Source organism: Cervus canadensis, chromosome 22 (assembly GCF_019320065.1).
Source record: "Cervus canadensis isolate Bull #8, Minnesota chromosome 22, ASM1932006v1, whole genome shotgun sequence".
NCBI lineage: Eukaryota > Metazoa > Chordata > Mammalia > Artiodactyla > Cervidae > Cervus > Cervus canadensis.
Window position 1 is genome coordinate 51,626,379 of NC_057407.1, and position 22,055 is coordinate 51,648,433.

At 45.4% G+C, this 22,055-nt stretch overlaps 2 protein-coding genes across 4 annotated transcripts in view; both read left to right on the top strand.

Annotated features, from left to right (window-relative positions):
- Positions 1 to 8,180: 8,180 nt before the first annotated feature.
- Positions 8,181 to 22,055, top strand: part of GLB1 (galactosidase beta 1) — a 101,718-nt gene continuing 87,843 nt past the window's right edge. The window contains exon 1 of the mRNA XM_043443159.1: positions 8,181 to 9,096. Within this exon, the coding sequence (XP_043299094.1) occupies positions 8,779 to 9,096 (318 nt within the window). The 5' untranslated portion in view covers positions 8,181 to 8,778. The remainder of the gene's footprint in view (positions 9,097 to 22,055) is intronic.
- TMPPE (transmembrane protein with metallophosphoesterase domain) lies at positions 8,962 to 16,216 on the top strand. 3 transcript variants are annotated; one of them, XM_043443160.1, is made up of 2 exons: positions 8,962 to 9,096; positions 11,151 to 16,216. In XM_043443160.1, exon 2 carries the CDS (start codon positions 11,260 to 11,262, stop codon positions 12,592 to 12,594), a length of 1,335 nt encoding a protein of 444 aa, XP_043299095.1. In that variant the 5' UTR covers positions 8,962 to 9,096; positions 11,151 to 11,259; the 3' UTR covers positions 12,595 to 16,216. The 3 variants fall into 3 exon arrangements, with proteins under 3 accessions (XP_043299095.1, XP_043299097.1, XP_043299096.1); XM_043443162.1 differs by lacking the exon at positions 8,962 to 9,096 and adding an exon at positions 9,189 to 9,798; XM_043443161.1 differs by lacking the exon at positions 8,962 to 9,096 and adding an exon at positions 9,189 to 9,384.

The window sequence follows — 22,055 nt, forward strand, 5'->3', positions numbered from 1 at the left end:
AAGTCCTGCCCCTGGCACAGAATGCAAAGATGAATCAGACATACATCCTTGACTGCAAGGAACTTCCAGTTCAGTAGAGATAAGGCATCTATATTTTTTTGCATTTGTTCCATTAACCTATAGTAAACTATTGTGTGACAGGCACTGTATTAAAGAAACATCAACTTGTTCCCTCAAAGTCTTGAGAAGACGGATAAGCAAACCTTTAATTACCCACCATTAGAGCTGGAGAGAGTGTTTGTGGACCCCAAAGAAGGCTGGGTAACTATCTTAGTGATTTCCGGCTGCTATCACAGGCCCAGTGGATGGTTCGTAGACAGAGATTTATTTCTAATGGTCTGGAGGCTGAGAACCACCAAGATCAAGGTGTTGGCAGGTTTGGTGTTAGGTTAGAACCTGCTCTCTGGTTCATGGATGGAAGGGGCAAAGGAACTTTCTGGTATCCCTCCCTATTTTTTTTTTTAATTACCTATTTTTAATTGAAGGATAATTGCTTTACAATATTGTGTGGGTTTCTGCCATACAGCAACATGAATCAGCCATGGGTACACACATGTGCCAGTGTCCCTGCGATCCAAGCAGCTGTGCCACCTCCACACCTGGGGCTGACCTAAGTCCTCAAGGAGTCTCTCTTTTTTTATTTGGCTGCATGGCTTGCTGGATCTTAGTTGCCTGACCAAGGATTGAACCCTGGGCCACTGCAGTGAAAGCACCTGGTCCTAACCACTGGATTTTCTCTCTCTTTTAATAAATGTTTGGCCATACCTCATGGCATGTGGGATCTTAGTTCCCCAACCTGGAACTGAAGCCACGTTTTCTGCATTGAAAAGGCAGCCCATCAGTGAAGTCCCTGGGGTCTCTTTTTCGAGGGCACTAATCCCATCCCTGAAGGCCCTGTCCTCATGAGCTAATCACCCCGAAGACTTCAAAGACCTCATTTCCAAACACCATCACTTTGGGGATTAGCTGTCAACATATAAATTTGGGGAGGTGCACAAACCTTCAGTCTGTAGCACTAACCTAGTCTGAAGGTGAGTCTGGGAAAGTTTCTTGCAAGAGGTCATTCTTTAAGTCTTGAAGGGCCTGAACAAAAGAAACAGAAGTTTGCTGGAGGCAAGAAGGGAAAAAGGAAGAAGATTCTTGGCAAAAGAAATAACAGTTACAAAGGAGAAGAGAGGTGATGGGACTGGAGGCCAAAAATCAGCATAAAGACCCCAAATGTGATCCTATCAGAAAGATGAAGCCGTGGGAATTCCTTGGTGGTCCAGTGGTTAAGACTTTGCGCTTCCATGGCTGGGGACCCCAGGTTCAGTCCCTGGTCGGGGAACTAAGATCCTACAAGCCTCACAGTGTGACCAAAAATAATTAATTCATTCATAATTAAAAGAAGATGAGGGTCTGAGTTAAGGCACAGAACATAAAGAGCCATAACACAGAGAAAGATACATGTCATAAGTCAGATGTATGCAGGGCGATGTGGAAATTGTGGGAAGGAAAGAACTCTTTTAGCTAGTGCAAGCACTAATTACTTCACTACAAAAGAGGCATTAAATCTGGAATTTGAATTGGGAATGAATTGTGATCTGTGGTCCTAAAAGCAAAATCTAAGAGGACATCCCCAGAACCCACCGATAGAGAAAGCTTAAGAAATACACACAGGCAATAGGAGGCTGCAGAGCAGTTTCTCCGCATTCAACAAATAATGGTCTCATGCTGGGTGGACTAGAAGACAGAGACTGAGGCAAAAATTAAGCGCTCAGACTTTATGTGGAAGGTAGAATGCATGACTGGGAGAGAGGAAAGGAAAGAAAAAGGAAAGAAAAGATGAGATGCAAAGTGCATGCGTGTCTGCTAAGTTGCTTCAGTCATGTCCGATTCTTCATGACCCTGTGAACCACAGCCTGCCAGGCTCCTCTGTCCATGGGATTCTCCAGGCAAGAATACTGGAATGGATTGCCATGCCCTCCTCCAGGGGATCTTCCTGACCCAGGGATCTAACCTGTATTTGTTACATCTCCTGCAGTAGCAGGCCAGTTCTTTACCACTAGAGGCACCTGGGAAGCCCCTGAGATGCAACACAAAGACACAAAGTAACGTGTTCCCACACTGGCTACAACTTCAGAACAGCTTGAAGACATGCGGGCCTTGGCACCTGCACCTACCAGACCATGTGGAATGTCTCTGGACAAGCTATACAGAGAAACCACTCCTTGAAACAGTTGATCCCAGCGAAGAAGGGCGAGGAGGACATTTATTTACTGGCTCATTTCCTGCTCTGATCCCCACTGCACTGTGGTTCTCCGTGAGAGAGTGAACTTGCCTGCCCCTCTGGGTTGCACCACCCAGCCTCTGGCAGCCACAGAGGGAGCGTGGTGCTCTGTTCCAATGAGCACACAGGTATCTGGAGGAGCCAGAAACTCCAGGTGGTTGGTTTGGGGTGATAGATGTGCAGCCAGGCTAGCTGGATGGAGCAGGCAGCTGAGGGCTCTAGAGACAGGTAACTAGGGAATCTGATGGGTCACATCAATATGTTTGATATAGCAATCAGAGAGGTTGTAATCAAATTACCATGGATACTCTCTGGCCCAGAAGTTGCAAATTTTCATGTCTGCTGGGGCCTGCAAAGGTTGCACCATAGCAAAGGTATAACAGGCCAGAAGGAGATGTTGCAAACTGAAATAACCTACCTGCCTAAAGAATGTCCCAATGCAATACATGATCTACCATTACCACAAAGGACCTTGGGCCTTCTGTGGCTAGACTTTCTGATCATTTTTTCTCTCTTCTTTTGGTTGAACTATGCAACATGTGGGATCTTAGCGTCATGACCAGGGATCCAACCCTCGCCCACTGCAGTGGAAGTATGAAGTCCTAACCACTGGGACCGCCAGGGAAGTCTCAGAGAAAGAGAGAGTGTGTGTGTTGAAAACAAAGTCATTCCACCTCCCATCCCCCTCCCCCATTAAGAAGGGCCTCACTTGGGGTATTTTTGGTTTTAGATCTTAGACTCCTGAAAGGGAGTTTGAGGACATGCAGACCAAGGCATCCTAACCTCACGAGAGTCATGAAAGGTGGGCCAGTCCTAGGGCACAGCTGCCAAGTTTTATTGAGATTGTGAGGAAATTGCAAGCTGATGATTTCACAGTTTCATCTTTTTATGGCAAATAGATGGGGAAACAATGGAAACAGTGAAAGACTTTATATTTTGGGCTCCAAAATCACTGAAGATGGTGACTGCAGCCATGAAATTAAAAGACACTTGCTCCTTGGAAGAAAAGCTATGACAATCCTAGACAGCATATTAAAATGCAGAGACATTACTTTGCCGACAAAGGTCTGTCTAGTCAAAGCTATGGTTTTTCCAGTAGTCACGTATGGATGTGAGAGTTGGACTATAAAGAAAGCTCAGCGCCGAAGAATTGATGCTTTTGAACTGTGGTGTTGGAGAAGACTCTTGAGAGTCCATTGGACTGCAAGGAAATCAAACTAGTCCATCCTAAAGGAAATCAGTCCCAAATATTCATTGGAAGGACTGATGCTGAAGCTGAAACTCCAATAATTTGGCCACCTGATGCAAAGAACTGACTCATTGGAAAAGACCCTGATGCTGGGAAAGATTGAAGGCAGGAGATGGGGACGACAGAGGATGAGATGACTGGATGGCATCACCAACTCGAGATACATGAGTTTGAGTAAGCTCTGGGATTTGGTGATGGACAGGGAGGCCTGGTGTGCTGCAGTCCACAGGGTCGCAAACAGTCGGATACGACTGAGAGACTGAAATGAACTGACTGATTGTTTCATAATCATACCCATTGGTTGGTTGCACAATTTAACCCCAGGATACAGGTCTTATGACTTTCTTCATCAGAAAATTTAAAGACTTGTGAGAAGCGTGAGGGATTGCTACACAGCAGAACTGTCTGAAGCTGTAGGCAGGAGGCTTTATTTTATATTTTTAAAATAACCTTTTTATTTTGATATAAGAATTTCTATATGCCCTTTGCCCAATTCATCGATTGTTAACATTCTGCCTTATTTGCTCCATAATTTGTTCTCATCCTATACATGTAATAATATGTATATCATGTATAATTATATATATACATGTAATAAATGTATATTTATTTTAATGTATAATTATATATATGATACAAACACATGAGGCTTCCCAGATGGCACAGTGGTCAAGAATCTGCCTGCCGATGCAGGAGACACAAGAAATGTGGGTTTCACCCTGGGTTGGGAAGATGCCCTGGAGAAGGAAATGGCAACCCACTCCAGGAATCTGGACTGGAAAATTCCATGGACAGAGGAGCCTGGTGGGGTGCAGTCCATGGGGTCGCAGAGTCAGCTGCACACAACTGAACATTGCACAAAATAGCAGCACATACTGTGTGTGCACACCTAGACAGAAACTACAAATAAAGCAGGCACAGAAGCATCATGGCCTTGTGAAGATAACCCAGGCTCCAATAAACCATAATGAAAAAAATATGAAAAAGAACATTTATATATATATATGCATATAAATAAACTGGAACCACTTTGCTATACTCCAGAAACTATTAATAACATAACATTGTAAATCAACTATACCTCAATAAAAAAATAAAGATAAAAAATAACTTGGTGTTTACAGTCAGGTAATGAGACTACAGATCCCATTACTTCCTGGCTCTGTGGCTCCTGGCACGTACCTCTTCTCTGACTCGGTTTTCTCATCCGTGAAATGTGGATAATAACACGCAACTAGGTTTTGACGCAGACTGACTCACTGCTGGTAAAGCCTTTAGCACAACCACGGCTATTATCACTTCCAGTTCAACTGTAACACAGAGTCTGGCGCTAAAATCTCAGAAACAAACTGCCATCTATACTCTCTGGGCAAGCTTCTACTGTAAAGGGCCAGATACAATCCATTTTAGGTTTTGTGGCTCATAAAGGAAAGCTATGACAAACCTAGCCAGTGAATTAAAATGCAGAGACATCACTTTGCCAACAAAGGTCGGTACAAAGCTATGTTTTTTCTAGTAGTCATGTATGGATATGAGAGTTGGACCATCAAGAAAGCTGAGTGCCGAAGAAGACTCTTGAGAGTCCCTTGGACGTTAGGGAGATCAAGCCAGTCATTCCTTAAGAAAATTAACCCTGAATATTCATTGGAAGGATAGATGCTGAAGCTGAAACTCCAGTACTTTGGGCACCTGATGCAAAAGTGGATTCATTGGAAAAGACTCTGATCCTAGGAAAGACTGAAGGCAAAAGGAGACGAGGGAGGCAGAGGGTGAGAGGGCTGGATAGCATCACTGACTCAGTGGACATGAATTTGAGCAGATTCCGGTAGATAGTGGAGGACAGAGGAGTCTAGCATGCTGCAGTCAGTGGGGTTGCAAAGAGCCGGACACAATTTAGGGACTAAACAAGAACAACAAAGGCTCTGTTTCAGCTGCTCGACTGCCATTGTGATTCCAAAGCAGTCCCATGCAGGACGAAGTGGGTCAGAAGGGGTAGTAGTCTAATACAACTTTACTCATGGATGCTAACATTTAGATCTCATATCTTTTTTTTTTGGCCATGCCTCAAGGCTTGTGGGGTCTTAGTTCTTAGCAGACAAAGGATTGAACCCTCTCCCCCCTGCAGTGAAAGTATGGAGTTCTACCACTGTACAGCCAGGGAAGTCCCCCGCATCTTTTTTTTTTTTTTTAAGGTTTCTTTATTTTTATTTTTGGTTGTGCTGGGTCTTCGTTGCTGGGTGGGCTTTCTCTAGCTGCAGAGAGTGGGGGCTACTCTGTAGTTTCGGTACATGGGCTTCCCACTGCAGTGGCTTCTCTTGTGGAGCACAGGCGTTAGGCACACGAGCTTCAGTACTTGCAGCACGCAGGTCCTCCACACAGGCTTAATTGCTCTGCAGCATGTGGGATCTTCCCAGAAAAGGGATTGAGCCCATGTCTCCTCCATTATCAGGTGGATTCGTTACCGCTGAGCCACCAGGGAAGCCCCCCAAATAACTTTTAAACTAATTTTAAAAGCAATTACAGGGAATTCCCTGGCAGTCCAGTGGTTAGAATTCTGTGTTTCCACTGCAGGCGGCACAGGTTCGGTCCCTCATTGGGGAACTAAGATCACACATGCCGTGAGGCAAGGTCAAAAAAAAAAAAAGAAGAAGAAGATACAGGAAGTGACACAAAACATGAATGACTAAGCGGCGAGTACTCCTGTAACCACGCTCGAGTTCAAGATACAAAATTTGGGGGGCCCTTCCCATTTCAGGCCCTCACTCTCATAAGTAATCACTATTCTTTATTATTATTACTTTATTTATTTACTTGGCTGTGCCGGGTCTTAGTTGTGGCATGCAAGCTCTTAGTTGCAGCATGTTCTGCTGTGGGAGCTAGTTCCCTGACCAGGGATCGAACCCTGGCCCCCTGCATTGGAAGCTCAGAGTCTTAGCCTCTGGACCACCAGAGAAGTCTCATAACCACTAATCTTGTCTTTGATAACCATCACTCTCATTGTTAAAAACCAGACTAGTTTGAAAAAGGTCTGCAAATTGTAAAAAAAAAAAAGAAAAAACAGTGCTAAAGAAAAAAAATTGGATATTTGCTAAAGTGGTAAGGAAGATTTTCTTCAAGATTTTTGTAATAACGCTCAATTCTACTACCACAGGTGGAGAGGGATGGGTCTCAATTCTAACTACAGCAAAGAGAGCTGGGGATTTATAACCAGCAGAGTTAGGGGCTTGTGGGTGGAAAATTGTAAGAGGAGGTCTCAAGGGATTCTTGCTAAGGGTCAGTCAAAGAGTTAGATGTCAAGAAGAGGTGGGATGGGGATAAGTAACTTGATCAGATAACAAGATCTGGGGGGTTATTCCCAAACTGATTTAGCAGGATTCTTTGCTAAGATTTTTTTTTTTTTTTTTTTGCTAATTTGCTAAGACTGCACAATTCGGGGCAGGCAAGGACAGGTCATGCACAGAAGGCCAAGATCCAGGTCTAGAAGAGTCTAGAAGAGTCTCTCTAGTCAGAGAAGCCTAGTTAAAGTTTAGTCAAGGAGTCTATCAATAAACTAATTTTTTTGGGGGGTTGGTGCTCGCAGTTTGGCTTGTGGGATCTTAGTTCCCCTACCAGGGATCGAATCCTGGGACCACCAGGGAATCCCCTAACCCTATACTGTTACTGTTAACCTCAAGTCTTCAAGTTAACAACATGGGCTTCCCTAGCGGTTCAGTGTTAAAGAATCTGCCTGCAATGTAGGAGATTTGGGTTCCATCCCTGGGTGGGGAAGATTCCCTGGAGCGGGAAATGGCAACCCAGCCCAGGTTCCTTGCCTGGGAAATCCCAAGGACAGAGAAGCCTGGTGGACTACAGTCCCTGCAGTCACAAAGAGTCAGACACAACTTAGCAACTAAACCATCAGCAAGTGAATATATTTAATATGAGTGCATTTTGTAGTGTTGGGGCCAGTGTGAGGAAAGCAGGAGAGACTCCACCTTGAAGCCTGTCATCTGTCTTAAAGACAGGATGTAAACTGGGCCTGAATCCTGCCCAAGAATGAGAAAACCATTGCTAATGAAAACCAGGTCTCCTGGAGACTTCCCTCCCTACAGATGGCAAAGGGAGACTGTAGTTGACTCAGGCTGCCCCTGTTAGATTAACCATGGGATTATATCCCCCGTTGATGTATAATCATTGTTCCCCACCTTTAACCTTAATTGTTTGTTCTTCTAGCACCTACTTGTTGTAAAACTCCTCATACACAACAAAGAGGTTGCTAACATGTAACCACTCCCGTGGTGGGGGGGTGGGGGTGGGTGTGGGGAGGGTTATAAAACTGGGCCTCTGGGAAACATCAAGGTCCTTGTTGGGAACTGATTCCCCTTGGACCTGCTGGCGTAATAAATGGCACTCCACATTGTCTTGTGTCCTTTGAGGTGTGTTTCGTGATTGCGGATTCCACAACAGTAGAATGTTAACGTAACTCAATAAAGCAGGAAAATATATATACATATATATATTTGAAAGCGATTTCCCTAAACACACCTTCCTCTGAGACTCAGTTTTGATTAAAGTTGATTAAAGTGCAGAAATGCAAAGGGGGGATTTGCAGAGAGTTTTGGCAACCAGGTAGGAAAAGAACTTCAGGTTCAGATCTAGGGGTAACCAGCAGTCCTGGACTGGTTAGCTCACAGTAGAGTCTCCCTTTCCCCAAGTGTAAAAAAGAGATCATACTAGATATTTTATTCTACTTGACAGACCTATTTGCATTACAGGGATGTTGAGTGGCTTAAGAGCAAAACTGAAAGATGGGAGCCGTTGGTATTCTTATCTCTCAAAATCCAGCATGAAATAAAAATTCCGCAGACCCGGGTGCCTTGAGGGTAGGCATTCCTGAAGATTTTGCCACAGTTGAACCACACCTTTTAATGTATCAGTAACCTGGAATTATGGTTCTCAAGCTTTGCGTGCTGTCAGAACGACCTGGAGGGTTGTAAAAATAGATTTCTGGACCCTATCCCTAGGGTTTCTTGGGCGAGGCCTTGTTCTTTCCAATTCTAACACGTACCAGATAGAAGACTGGTTCAGGGACCACACTTGGCGGACCCCTGGATGTTTTTCAGACTGCCCCTATGAAGGGCTGAGGATCCATCTAGTCCACTTAGGTCTATCTGGCCCGTTTCTGTCGTGTCCAGGGAGCCGGGAAGCAAGGAGACCCTTGTTAAGGTCCAAACCCGAGGTGCGTTATCAAGCTGCTGACAGCGAGTACTCCCGAGTGTCTATGCAAAAGGTTCCTCCCTCCGGCGGAGGCCGGCCGGGGTCAGATAACACTGCCCTGGAGTCACGCGGCCGCGTGTGGCCCCAGGCTCTCGCCTGCCCCGGCTCCGGGCTCCGCGGCTGCGGCGGCGGGCCGGGGCGGGGCGCGGGGCGGAGCCGGCGCGGGGCGGGGCCAGGCCCCGGTCCTCGGTCAAGTGACGCCGACCGGCTGCCCGGGCTGACTGCGGAGCCGAGAGGCCCGAGAGTGGACATGCCGGGGGTCGTTCGCCTCCTCGCCCTGCTGCTGGTGCCGCTGCTGCTGGGCTCTGCGCATGGTTTGCACGTAAGTCCACAGGACCCCCGCGCACAAATGATGAATCGGGGGAACGCTGGCGGGGAAGCGGGCTGGGGCTGCGGCCACCTGGGGCCCCCCGGGGCGGAGGTCCTGGGACCCCGAGGCACGCCCGGGCCCCCCCGGGGAAGCTCAGGCAGTGGGCCGGCCTTCCCGTCGCGGGCGGGCGGGGCGGGGCGCGCGTCCTTACCAGCAGCTCTGTCGCTCGTGAGTTCCGCTCCTGCCGCCTCTGTCGCCGAGAGCCACTTCCTTATCGGTGCAACCGAGGGCTGAGATGAGGTGCTTTCCAGCTTTGCGGGTTTCCGGGAGTGGGATTCTGAGCAGCGCGCGTTCTTGGAGGGCGCCGGAGGCTCGGGCTTGGCGCGCCTCGCTTGCCTGCGCTCTGCGGTGCGCTCCGGAAGGAGAATAGTGGGGTCAGGAGAGGCCCCAGCAGTGGGAACATTGGATTAATTACCTTCGGGGTGTTCTCTTTGAGGACGTCTCTTGCCCGTGTCGCCACTTCCCTCCGCCTACTTTTAAAGCTTGGGTTTTTCAAAGCTTCAGCGTTTGACGGTGGGCAAGGGGCAGGCTGCAGGTGGCCGCCAGCGCTGCTGTAGGGAGGTCTGGCCGGGCGAGGTGTGCGCTGGGGCGGGGCGGGGAAGGGGGGAGTCGTGCACTATTGCGGGAGGACAGCCTCAGTCCGGCAGAGCTAAGGTAGGGGCCGAGGGAACTCGGGGTCGCTCCTGTGCAGGTCAGCATCCTGGCCTTGGAAAGGTGGGGGTGGGGAGATCTGAGCTGGGAGATGAGAGTGGGGACCTGAAACGGGCGCCTTTCTCTCTACACTTTCTGGGAACTAATTTTGGTTCCTCCAGAGTTCCGGTGGGCTGAGTCTGGGGCTTCTTTTATAAGTAGAAGCTGGTGAACTTGACTCGCAAATTACACCCTCTGATAAGAGGCTTTTTAATAAAGTGCCTAGAACAGAAACAGGAAAAAAAAGGCCTACATTTATCTAAAAGCAAGATTGAGAATCTTACTTGGAAAACAACTGCTGAAAATATTTTCATTTTGGGTCTTATTGGGAAAAGGTCACCTCAAATGAATATTTCCTAACCTTTGTCTATCCAGGTCTGTAGTTCCCTTGCACAGTTTTTTTGGGGAGCCAGCCAGCTAGGAGGACCAACCAGGAGACTGGCGCCACCCCAGGAATCTTTATGTCAGTTGCCTCAGTTCCCCTCCTTGGCCTACAGCTGAAAAAAAATACCAGCAGACTAGCTTTCCATGGCTTCCTGGTTTACACTTTAGAACAGCGGTTCTCAAACTGTAACTGTCTTAGCAGTTAGACCATTTAAAACTATATGTTAAGAAACAATATATATTTTTTAAAAGTAAGTTGTTCTCTCCAGTTTTTAGGGCACAAAGTGACATTGTACATTTTTGCAAATCTCTTTCATGTCTTTTTTGTTTTTAGAGATTAGACTTTGTTTTTTTCAAACTTGACTTTTTATTTTGTATTGAGGTATAGCCGATTAACAATGTTGTGGTAGTTTTAGGGGAACAGCCAAGGGACTCAGCTGTACATATACATGGATCCATTCATGTCTGTCTTAATAGATGACTGTTGAATGCTCATAGCTACTTCTGCATTCAGTTTTGCCATATCACATGTCGTGTAACCTCTGGAAACTTCACTGTACACTCATGAGAGAATGGTTATGGCCTAGTACTGTTTTTGAAAACAGTCAGTGGACACCCCCCGCCCCTTTCCTCCCAACGCCAACAGCCAAAGGGTCTCCCTGGACCACACTTTGAGAACCGCTGATTTAGAATAATGTTTTTCTTATTATAAAAGTACATATACATATTGTGGAAATACTTGAAACACGCAGAAAACTGTAAGAGAGGGAAACTGCCCATCCTGTTACAATCGGGTGCGTTTGTAGTTCACTGACTGGTACTTGAGTGGCTTGGATTCAAGGCTGGTTGGGCAGATGTAAGTGGCCTTCAGGTTTTGACAGGGGACAAGAAAACTCTCATATCACAAAGCTGACGCCGGTTCCTGGTTGCAGGCGGAGCTGACCTGGAAACCTGTCCTTGGCCACTGTCCTATCTAAGGAACTCACCTTCCAGAGCTCGCCCGCACAGAGCTGGCGGGGTGTCCGCTTAGGAGCAGAGGCAATGGCGATCTTCAGGCAGCTGTCCCTGGGCGCAAAGGCCGCCCTGGCTGCCGGCACTGTCTTCGTGTCCATGGTTGTCTCCCGGTCCTACCTGGCGGAGAGCCTGGAGTTCAGGGCCTGGCGATGCCTGTTCCGCCTGCAGCTCGCCCTGTTTGCCAACTCGCTCATGCTCCTCGGCTCCATCTACATCTGGCGTAGCACCGTCAGCAATCTCAGGCATTCCCCGGCTGCAGAGTCAGCCTGCTTCCAGCTCTGGAAGATGATCGTCGCGGCCTTCCTGGCCCTGGCGCATTCCAGCTTCTTCACCATGATCTTTCTAGTGGCCGAGGAGCCCTATCTCTTTTCCCTGGTTGCCTACACCTGCCTTGGGGCGTATGTCATCATGCTCTGCTTCCTCTGTGTCCTCAGCGGCATGGAGCAGGCCTACCAGCTCCTGGCCTGGCGCGCCGGCAGGGCGGTGGGCAGCCTTGACAAGACCAGGAAGCTGGCCCTCCGGCCGGCACTGGTGGTGGTGGTAACCACGGTGCTCAGCGTGGTGGGGCTGCTGAACGCCGCCCAGCCCCCAGCGGTGACCACTGTGGAGGTGCCCATGCATCGGCTGCACCCCTCCATGAACACCCTCAAGATCGTGCTCCTCTCGGACATCCACCTGGGCCCCACGGTGGGCAGGACCAAGATGGACATGTTTGTGAGGATGGTGAACACGCTGGAGCCGGACGTCACGGTGATCGTGGGCGACCTGTGCGATTCCGAAGCCTCTGTCCTGCGCACCGCTGTGGCTCCTCTGGGCCAGCTGCGTTCACGCCTGGGCACCTACTTCGTCACGGGCAATCACGAGTACTACACGTCAGATGTCAGCAACTGGTTTGCACTGCTGATGTCCCTGAACGTCCAGCCCCTCCACAATGAGAACGTGAGGATTTCTGCCACCGGGGCCCACAGTGAGGATGACGACTGGATCTGCCTGGCTGGGGTGGACGACATCGAAGCGAACATCCTGCACTACACTGGCCATGGCATGGATCTGGAGAAGGCCCTGGAGGGCTGCAGCCCGGACCACCCCACCATCCTGCTAGCTCACCAGCCCCTGGCTGCCAAGAGAGCCCTCCAGGCCCGGCCAGATATTAACCTGATCCTTTCTGGGCACACGCATGCTGGGCAGATCTTCCCCTTGAACGTGGCAGCCTATCTCCTGAACCCCTTCTTTGCTGGTCTCTACCAGGTGGCCAAGTCTACATTTGTATATGTGAGCCCAGGCACGGCCTATTATGGGATACCCATGCGTCTGGGCAGCCGGGCAGAAATTACCCAGCTCATCCTGCGGCCCGCCCCCTGACCCCACCCCTGCCTGCCCCCTGTGCACCTGCCTCCTCATTGCCCTTGTCCTCTGTCCCCATCCCTCTGCAGGGCAGGCCGCCCATCTACCCCCTCCAGCCTCCCCTGCCAACCCACACTTGTCACAAGACTGGCTGGCACCGTGATCTGTGCTGAGGCTGCCTGGCAAGTCCAGGGAGGTTAACTCTGCAGATGACCACCTGCTTTTTCATATGCATTTGTGAGGCCACTCAAGTAACATGTGTAAGGACGGGCATCTATTTTCCAAATGATGTGAAGTAAGCCCTTCTCTGCAGAACTCACAAGGATGTCCTGAAAACAGGGGTTGCTGAATAGCGATGCCTCTGGCAAGTGGAACAGCGAAGGGACTCTTGGTGTTCTAAAAATCTTCTTTCGAGCCTAAGCAGTTTCCAGAAATCAGTGATCCTGAGCTTTCTGGGGAAGGGGCAGTGGGGCTAGGTAATCTGGGAGAACAGGCAAGATGGAGGCCCCTCTGGCTGCTGGAAAGAAGGTTTACTTTTCCCTCTTGGTTCTATCAGAGTCACCTTTACTGAGAGCACCAGCCAAACCGTCTGGAATACAGGGTCCCTCCTGTTCCTCTGGGCCCTGATTGATGCTCTCTAACTGGCTGCTGGACCTTTGGGATTGGGGGTGGAGTGGAGGGATGTGAGCACCACAAGATGAAGGTCATGGTGCTGCTGCCTAGAATTCAGAGGGTGTTTGCCAACCTTGACTCCATTTGTATTACAACACTTGGATGGAGTGATTCGGGACAGACAACTTGCCCTTGCTGAGCGATGAGGAAACTAAGGCAAAGGGAAGTTAGGGCACTGGCAACATTGCAAGGGTTGTGGGAGATTCTGGGCTGAGAGCCAGGTTTCCGCCTCCCAACAGAAGTGTTCTTCCCACTGCCTGAATCCTTACAGGTGAGAACGGGATTCAAACACAAGTAACAGTATCGAGAAGGGCCTGGAACCTGATGTCCTTTCCAAGTGCTCTCCTTGAGGCTGATTTCAGTCCATCATAACTACATGGGCCGGCCCTGGAACGGGGTTAGACAGTTTCAATTCAGGGCAACTGTTATATGGGAGGGACAGCCAGGAAACTGAGGACCACACCCTCCACCCCAGGTTGGAGGTTCGCGCTCTCCCAATGCGAGGTTAAGGCTTGCATCGGGAGTGGCCAGGGCCTTTCCTCCCTGGGGGTCCTGGCTTTGGGATGCTGGGCTATCTTTCCTCTCCAGCTGAACCCATCAGAGTTACCCTTGCGCTTTGGTCATGGAACCAGAAGGCCATCCCTCTGCTGGATCCACAGAAAAAGAGGCAGGGGTCAATATGTCTGGAGCAGCCCTGACCCCACTGGCTGGCCTCTGTGCCAGAGACAGGGGACCCTGTGACCGTGGGCTAGCAGTAAATCCTGATAGAAAAGGCCTCAGTGGGAATCTTTCTGTGATCTCTGCCCCGGGGGCAGGCAGGGTGGGGGGGCGCTCTTCACCTTCCTGCTCACTTGTCAGGCAGCATTGGGCAAACTTGACGTCACTGAGCCTCAGTTTCCCTCACCCTGAAATGGGGATAATTACTGTGTGTACCTCAAGATTGTTTTGAGGGGAGGGTATTAAAACATGGTGAAAACAAAAACACAAACCATGTGCTGCAACAGTTGCCAGGGCTCGGTCACAAGGAAGCACTCGATGTTGCTAATTTTAAAGCATCCCATGGGGCGTGCAGTGGTGCTGTTGGTCCCAGGTGCCCAGAGAAATTGTGGAGCAGCCACTCCTAGGGAATGGGAGTGGGTGCCATGCCCAGGGGCTTATCAGAGCGGCAGCTGCTGGCGTTGCTTTCCTCTGCCTCTCTGCCTGCTTTTGTCTCCCTGTGTACACTCCGCCTGGCCAGGGCATTTCTCCGTTTCCCCAGGCAAGTATCATTTGCTTCTTTTCTTGGTCAGTGGAACCCTGGGGGATCCTGGAGACCACCTCCCTTGTTTCCAGGCAGCCAATATGTTGACAGCCGGCCTTCCAGGCAAGTTTAAAATGCATCTTTGAGTGGAGATTTCAGTGGTTTCCTTCCTGTTTACCCCCTGTATTTAATCGTCCTTACAGTCAGGATTATGTTTGGAGAAAAACTTATCTAGAAGCAAGGAAGGGACCCTGGAGAGCCTTCCTTTGAACACATTTTGCAGATGGTGGGGTCGTGGGAGGGGGAAGTGTTTTGCCCTGGGCAGCGCCCAGCTCAGCTCCAGTTCTCTGACTCCCTTCTCCGTGGCATCACTCAAGCTCCCCGCCTCTCCCCGTCTCAGAAAGGTCGCTCTCCCAAACCCCCTCACTCTCGTACCTGACCCCAGCTGGGACCCCTGGCTCTCTGACTCGCTTGTTTGGATCCCCCCAGTCTATGTCAGTTCTGCCATTTGTCTTCCACCTTATGGTGCAACAGGCCGTGTGTGTCTCTCTTGCTGCAACAATTGTTATTTCACTGATTTCTTCACTGGGTATCTTTCCGGCGCCTGAGCTGGATGGGATTTACTTGCGTCAGTCCTGTTTTCATCTTGCATCTTTGTCTCTTCTCCTCTGCTTGAGTGCCAGTATTTTTTGATCTTGTGCCCTGTCATCCTTATTCTGGGGTCCTTGGTTGATGGATTCCTGTCTTAACAGAAACAGGGCAGGTGCATCTTCTGTGCCCAAGGAATAGTCAGCAACACCTTCTCACGCTTGGTTTGTGTTCCTTGATTTTATGGTGGAAGTTTTCCGAGCAGGGATTTCTCCATTTCTCTTCAGATATGGTCGGAGGGGCATGTGTGGTTTGCTCTCCATGGCCCCCGGGCGCCTATATTCCCCCGTTCTTTGCTCATTTACTGTCTTTGATTTATTTGTTGCCAGGGGAGGTGGTGAGAAACATTTACTTGAAGCTTGAAAATGCTTTCAATTGCATTCTAGTTTTTTTTTTTTTTTTAATCTGTTAAATGCAAGTTAAACAAAAAACTTTCTAAAAATTAACAGTAGCATGTGTAGTATGATACTATTGTTAGAAAATCCCCTTACATTTATCCTTCTGCTGTTCATTCCAGACATCCATCCATCCATCCATCCTTTTCCCCTCTTACTTTGTTTATTCTCTTTAAAGCCTTTTACTGGGAAAATTTGAAAGTATTCATGAAGTAGAGAAAACAGCAACTGAGCTCCCATGTGCCCATCACCCAGCTTCAACATTTATGACTGACTATTCCACTGTTCTTTCTCATCTACACCAGCCCCACACTCTTTGTTTTTGTCTGGAGCATATTAAGACAAATCTTAGAAAATATGATTTCACCCTAAAATACTTCAGTATGAATCAATTTTTAACAAGTATATCCATAATGCTATTGTATCCGACGAAATTCACAGTAATTCTTTAATATCATCTAATACCTAGTTAGGAGACTGGGGGCTAGAAGCTGTAATAGGTCTTCTACCTCTTAATAAGAGTGTTTTTTCCACTGTCTGAGGATTAAGTAGCTATATCTATTATAGGTAAGTATAGGATTCAAATGCAGTTAACTGGATAAGGATTAGTTTTCAGGGGTTTTTTTTTATTATTATTTCAATTGTCTTTTGTGTGTGTGATTTAAAAAAAACACATAACGTAAAATTTATCATCTTAGTGATTTTTTAAGTGTACAGTTCAGTGGTATTAAGTATATTCACATCGATGTACAACAGCTCTTCAGAGCTTTTTCATCTTGCAGATCTAAAACTTTGTACCTATTAAACAACAATGCCCCTACCCACCCCCAGCTCCTGGTAACTCCCACTTCACATTCTGTTTCTATGAATTTGACTACTCTGGGTACCTCATATAAGCAGAATGATACATTATTTGTCTTTTGTATCACTTGGCATAATGTCCTCCCTGTACATCCATATTGTAGCATCTGACAAGACTTCCTTCCTAAGGCTGAATAATACCGCATTACATGTATCTACCCCATTTTGTTTATTGATCATCCATCAGTGGACACCTGGATTACTTTCACCCCTTGCCTGTTATGAACAGTGCTGCTTGAACATGGGTGTGCAGATATCTCTTTGAGACACTGCTCTCTCTTCTTTTGGGTATATACCCAGGAATGGAATTGCTGGGTCATATAGTAGTTTCTGTTTTTCCCATTTTGAAGAAGTTCTGTACTGCTTTCCATAGCAGCTGGACCACTTTACAGCCCCACCAGCAGTACAATGGTCCAGTTTCTCTGCATCCTCACCTAAATTTATCATCTGTGTTTGTTTCTGATAGTAGTGTGAGATGAGAACTTACTGTGGGTGTTGATTCGCCTTTCTCTGATGACTCGTAATGTTGAGCATGTTTTCATATGCTTGTTAGCTATTTGTATAGCATCTTTAGAGAAATGTCTATTCAGGTCTTTTGCCCACTTTAGTCATAGTATTTGATTTTGTTTGTTTGTTCGTTTTTGAGTTGTAGGTCTTTATATATTCTGGATATTAACTGCTTATCAGATATATGATTTGCAAGTATTATCTCCCATAGACTCACTTTTAACTGCATTGATTGTATCCCTTGAAGTGAAAATGTTTTTAAGTTTGATATTCTATTTGTCTATTTTGATTTTGTTGCCCATGCTTTTGGTATCATATTCAAGCAGTCACTGCCAATCCCAATATCATGAAGTTTTCCCCCACGTTTTTTTTTTTTTTTTTGAGGAGTTTTAAACGTTAGGTTTTATGTTTAAGTCTTTAATCTGTTTTGAGTTATTTTTGTATATGGTGTAAAGTAAGGATCCAATTTTATTCTTCTGCTTGCAGATATCCAGTTTCCCCAAAACATTGTTTAAGAGATTGTCCTTTCTCCAGGGTGGTCTTGGCTCCTTTGTTGATGATCAGGTGAACATATACGTGACAGTTTATTTCAGGCCCGTCTATTCCAGTGGTCTACTTGTCTGTCTTTATATCAGTAACATTGTTTTTATTATTATAGTTTTGTAATATCTTTTGAAATTAGCAAGTATGAGTCTTCCAATGTTGTTCTTCTTTTCCAAAGTTGTTTTTAGCTCTTTGGGGTTCCTTGAAATTCCATATGAACTTGAGGATGAATTTTTCCATTTCTGCAAAGAATCCTCTTGATGTTTTGATAGAGATTACGCTGACTCTGTAGATCACACCGGGTAATACGGACATCTTAACAATTCTAAGTCTCCTGGTCCATTAACGTGGGATGTCTTTCCATTTATTTGAGTCTTTTTAAATCTCAGTAGTGTTTTGTAGTTTTCAGTGTGTGAGTCTTTCACCTCTTTCGTTAGGTTTATTCCCAAGCATTTTATTCTTTTCGATCCCATTTTGATTGGAATTGCTTAATTTCCTTTTTGGATTGTTCTTGTCAATGTATAGAAACGCAGCTGATTTTTGTATGTTGATTTTATATCCTGCAACTTTGTTGAATTCATTCATTAGTTCTAATAACTGTTTGTGTATGGGGGTTGGGGGAGACTCTCTAGGGTGTTCTACATGTAAGATCATGTCCTCTGTGAACAGAGATAATTTTACTTTTTCCTTTCCAATTGAATGTCTTTTCTTTCTTTTTCTTGCCTTGTTGCTCTGGCTAGGACTTCCATTAGTATCTTGACTAGAAGTGGTGAGAATGAGCATCCTGATCATGAAAGAAAAACTTGCAGTCTGTCATACTGAGTATGATGTTAGCTGTTGATTTTCATATATGGCCTTTATTGTGTTGAGGTAATTTTTTTCTATTCATAGTTGAAGTGTTTTATCATAAAAAGGTATAGAATCTTACCAATAGATTTCTGCCTCAATTGAAGCAATCGTGTTTTTGTTCTTCAACCTGTTAAGAGGTGCAACCCATTGATTTTCATATGTTGAATCACTCTTGTGTTCTGAGTCCCATTTGGTCATGATGTACTGATAGAAAGAGTTGCTAAGGGAAACCCCTCGCAGTCTAGTTATTAGGACTTAGCGCTTTCACTTCTGAGGGTGCCAGTTCAATCCCTTATCAGGCCACTAAGATCCCACAAGCCAAGTGGTGCAGCCAAAGAGAAAGAAAAAGTGTTGTTGAATTTAGTTTGCTGATACTTGTTGAGGATTTTTGCATCAGTATTAACCAAGGATGTGGATATTGGCCTGTAGTTCTCTTCTGTTATGTCCTATCTAGCACTGATGTCAGGATTATGTTGTTCTCATAGGATGAACTTAAAAGTGTTCCCTCCTCTTTAATTATTCATATAGTTTCAGGAGGATTGGCATTAACTGTTCTTTAAATGTTTGGTAGAATTCCCTAGCTCAGTTGGTGAAGAATCCACCTGCAATGCAGGAGATCCCGGTTCAATGTCTGGGTCAGGAAGATCCCCTGGAGAAGGGACAGGCTACCCATTCTAGTATACTTCAGTTTCTCTTGTGGCTCAGCTGGTAAAGAATCTGTCTGCAATGTGAGAGACCTGGGTTCGATTCCTGGGTTGGGAAGATTCCCCTGGAGAAGGGAAAGGCTACCCACTCCAGTATTCTGGTCTGGAGAATTCCATGGACTATATAGTTCATGGGGTCCCAAAGAGTGGGACATGACTAAGCGACTATCAGTTTCAAAGCATCAGTTTCTTGGTTTTTCTTTGAGATTTTCAATACTGATTCAGTCTTTTTACTAGTTATTGGTCTGTTCAGATTTTTTATTTCTTCATGATTCAGTCTATGTAGGTTGTATGTTTCTTGGTAGGTTGCATGTTACACAATTTGTAGGCATACAGTTGTTCATAATAGTCTCATAATCCTTTTTATTTCTGTAGCATCAGCTGTAGCATTTTTCTTTCATTTCTAATTTTGAGTTTTATCTGTTTTTTCTTAATCTAGCTAAAGATTTGTCCATTTTGTTGATCTTTTTAAAAGATGAACTCTTTCTTTCATTGATTTTTTTTCTATTCTCTATTTCACTTGAAAAGGGAAAGTGTTAGCTGCTCAGTCATGTCTGACTCTTTGAGACCCTAATGGACTATAGCCTGCCAGGCTCCCCTGTCCATGGAATTCTCCAAGCAAGAATACTGCAGTGGGTTGCCATTTCCTTCTCCAGGGGATCTTCTTGACCCAGGGATCAAACCTGGGTCTTCTGCTTGGCAGGCAGATCTTTTACTGCCTGAGCCACTTATCCCTGCATTAATTTGTATTATTTCCTCCCTCCTGTTAGCTTTAGGTTTAGTTTTTTCCTTTGATTTCTTGAGGAATTGTGTCACTTTATAGTTCTTTTGTTTGAATCAGGATCTAAAAACAAGGTCCATATATTATATATATTTCATAAGTCTCTCTAAGTCTTTAAGATATCTTCTCTTCTTATGCTGTGTTATTTATTTGTTCAAGTTATCTGGATTTATATCTTGGTATTTTCCTGCATTTTGGATTTGTGGTGGTGTTTGACATATACTGTCCTTCATATTTTCTGTAAACTGATAGAGGTGGACATCTATTAAAGTTAGAGCTAGAAGTTGGACAGATTCATGTTCAACTTTTGCCCTTTTTGGTAGGAAGACTCCACTGTTTTCAGGGATGCTGAGGTTGATCAGGTGTTGTCAGCTTGGCTCCACGACTAGAAAGTTCCACATCATCTTTTCATCTAAGGTTTCAGGAATCATTGATGATTGTTGCCTGAAGTCATTAGTAGGGATTGTAAAATGGTGGTTTTTTAAGTTTGATACATTTAATACAGAATGTATTTAGTAGGCCAGAATACCAAGTAGACTTCCTAGGAATAATTAGTTGGCTTTAATGTATTCAAGAGACAACGGAAGCTTCTTTTACCTCAGTTTTGTATTTTGAAGGAATTTTCGTGGCACTGAGAAATATAATCCTGGGAATTCCCTGGCAGTCCAGTGGTTAAGACTCTGAGCTCTTGCTCCTGAGGGCCCAGGTTCAATCCCTGATTGGGGAACTAAGATCCCACAAGCAATACAGTGTGACCAAAAAAAGGTATAATTCGGCCATCAGCCCCCAAAATGAGGATTTTTAATCACATCATTTCTTCTGTATTTACTAGCTATGGTTTTTCTACAAAGAATTCTCTTCATCAGTTTTTTGGTTATTCTGGAAAAGTCTGTAGCAAAGGCAAGAGCGATGCTGATTCTTCCCCTTTACTCTTGAGTTTTCAGGATAATGAACTGATACCCCAGCAAACTTCAAGGATGACCAAAAAGCTTTTCTTTTGCATGGGAAGGAGTTTTCTGAATTTGACTGTTTTTACATGTCTGATGTGTTTCAATCCAGTGAAATGTTAAATCTTTTGATGCTCAAAATAGCCCCTCTTCAGCCAGTAGGAGCCCTTTCAAACTTGCTTCTATGTAATTTTGTTGTTGATAATAGTTATTGATTGTTTTAGGCCTATTTTGTATATATTCTACCCAGACTTGGATTAACTAATTTCTTAAGGAGCGCTGGTTTCTTTTGATGGGAAGTATTTAGAGACTATACTTTAAGGGACTAGATGAGCTGTTGTCATTTCTAAGCTGTTTCTATGGCTATTGCTGGGAAATAAATATTTTTTTAGAAAAAGGAAAACTTTAAGTTATATTATTTATTAGAGCAGTTTTATGTTCATAGCAAAATTGAGTGGAAGGTATAGAGATTTTATGATTATAGGATTTTTAATTAACTTTCTTTGATTTTATATTTGCTTCTGTTTTACATTGAAAATTTTGGTTCCTAACAACCCAGTATAATTACATATGTATCCTACTGTGTATTTTATGAATTCAAAATAGTTATGAAATATTAATAGGATGAAATCTACTGGATGCAGGTTTATTTGTTTTAATGCAGCTCAAGATATATTTTTATCCTTAGTTAAAATACTATTTCAAATTGACTTGATTCTTTTCTCTGTGGAAAGTTAGGTCTTAACTTTCTTAACTGTTTTTAACCTTTAAAATTTTATTTTATATTTTTAATTTTATTTTAAATTAATGAAATGTGCACTTACCTCTTCTCTGAGAGGAGCGGATAGAATTAAATCTGTAAATGTCTGTGAGTCCTGGAGGATAGGGAACTGATCCTCAACTGTGCTCACGTCTTTTCTATTCTACCATCTTTCCTTCCTCTTCCACTGAAATGTATTCTTTCCATCCACGGTCATTTGGAATGCTGAACAAAAATCTGTTTGGAATAAGACAAGCATAAATAAATAAAATGAGTAAATACATAAGCTATAGCAGATCATTCACAAATTCCTGCAGATCCATATTGGTTATCACTGTTCATTCACTGTGGCGGTTTTGCTTCTCCATTCTGTCTGATGTAATGATGCTTCCATGATGTTTCATGTTTGAAAGGGCTCCTGCTCTGGCACAATGAAAGTGTGTTTTATAGGTGACTGCAATACTGCTTCTCTTTCCCCTTGTTCTGTGAACTGAGGGGTCTGGGAAGCCCATGAGTGTAAACACCTCTCCACCCTTGTCTTCCCCCCTTCTCTTAATCCCATTTTGCTCACC

Excerpts from the sequence above, each read along its gene's own strand:
- TMPPE (XM_043443160.1), top strand. The coding sequence starts at position 11,260 with ATGGCGATCTTCAGGCAGCTGTCCCTGGGCGCAAAGGCCGCCCTGGCT.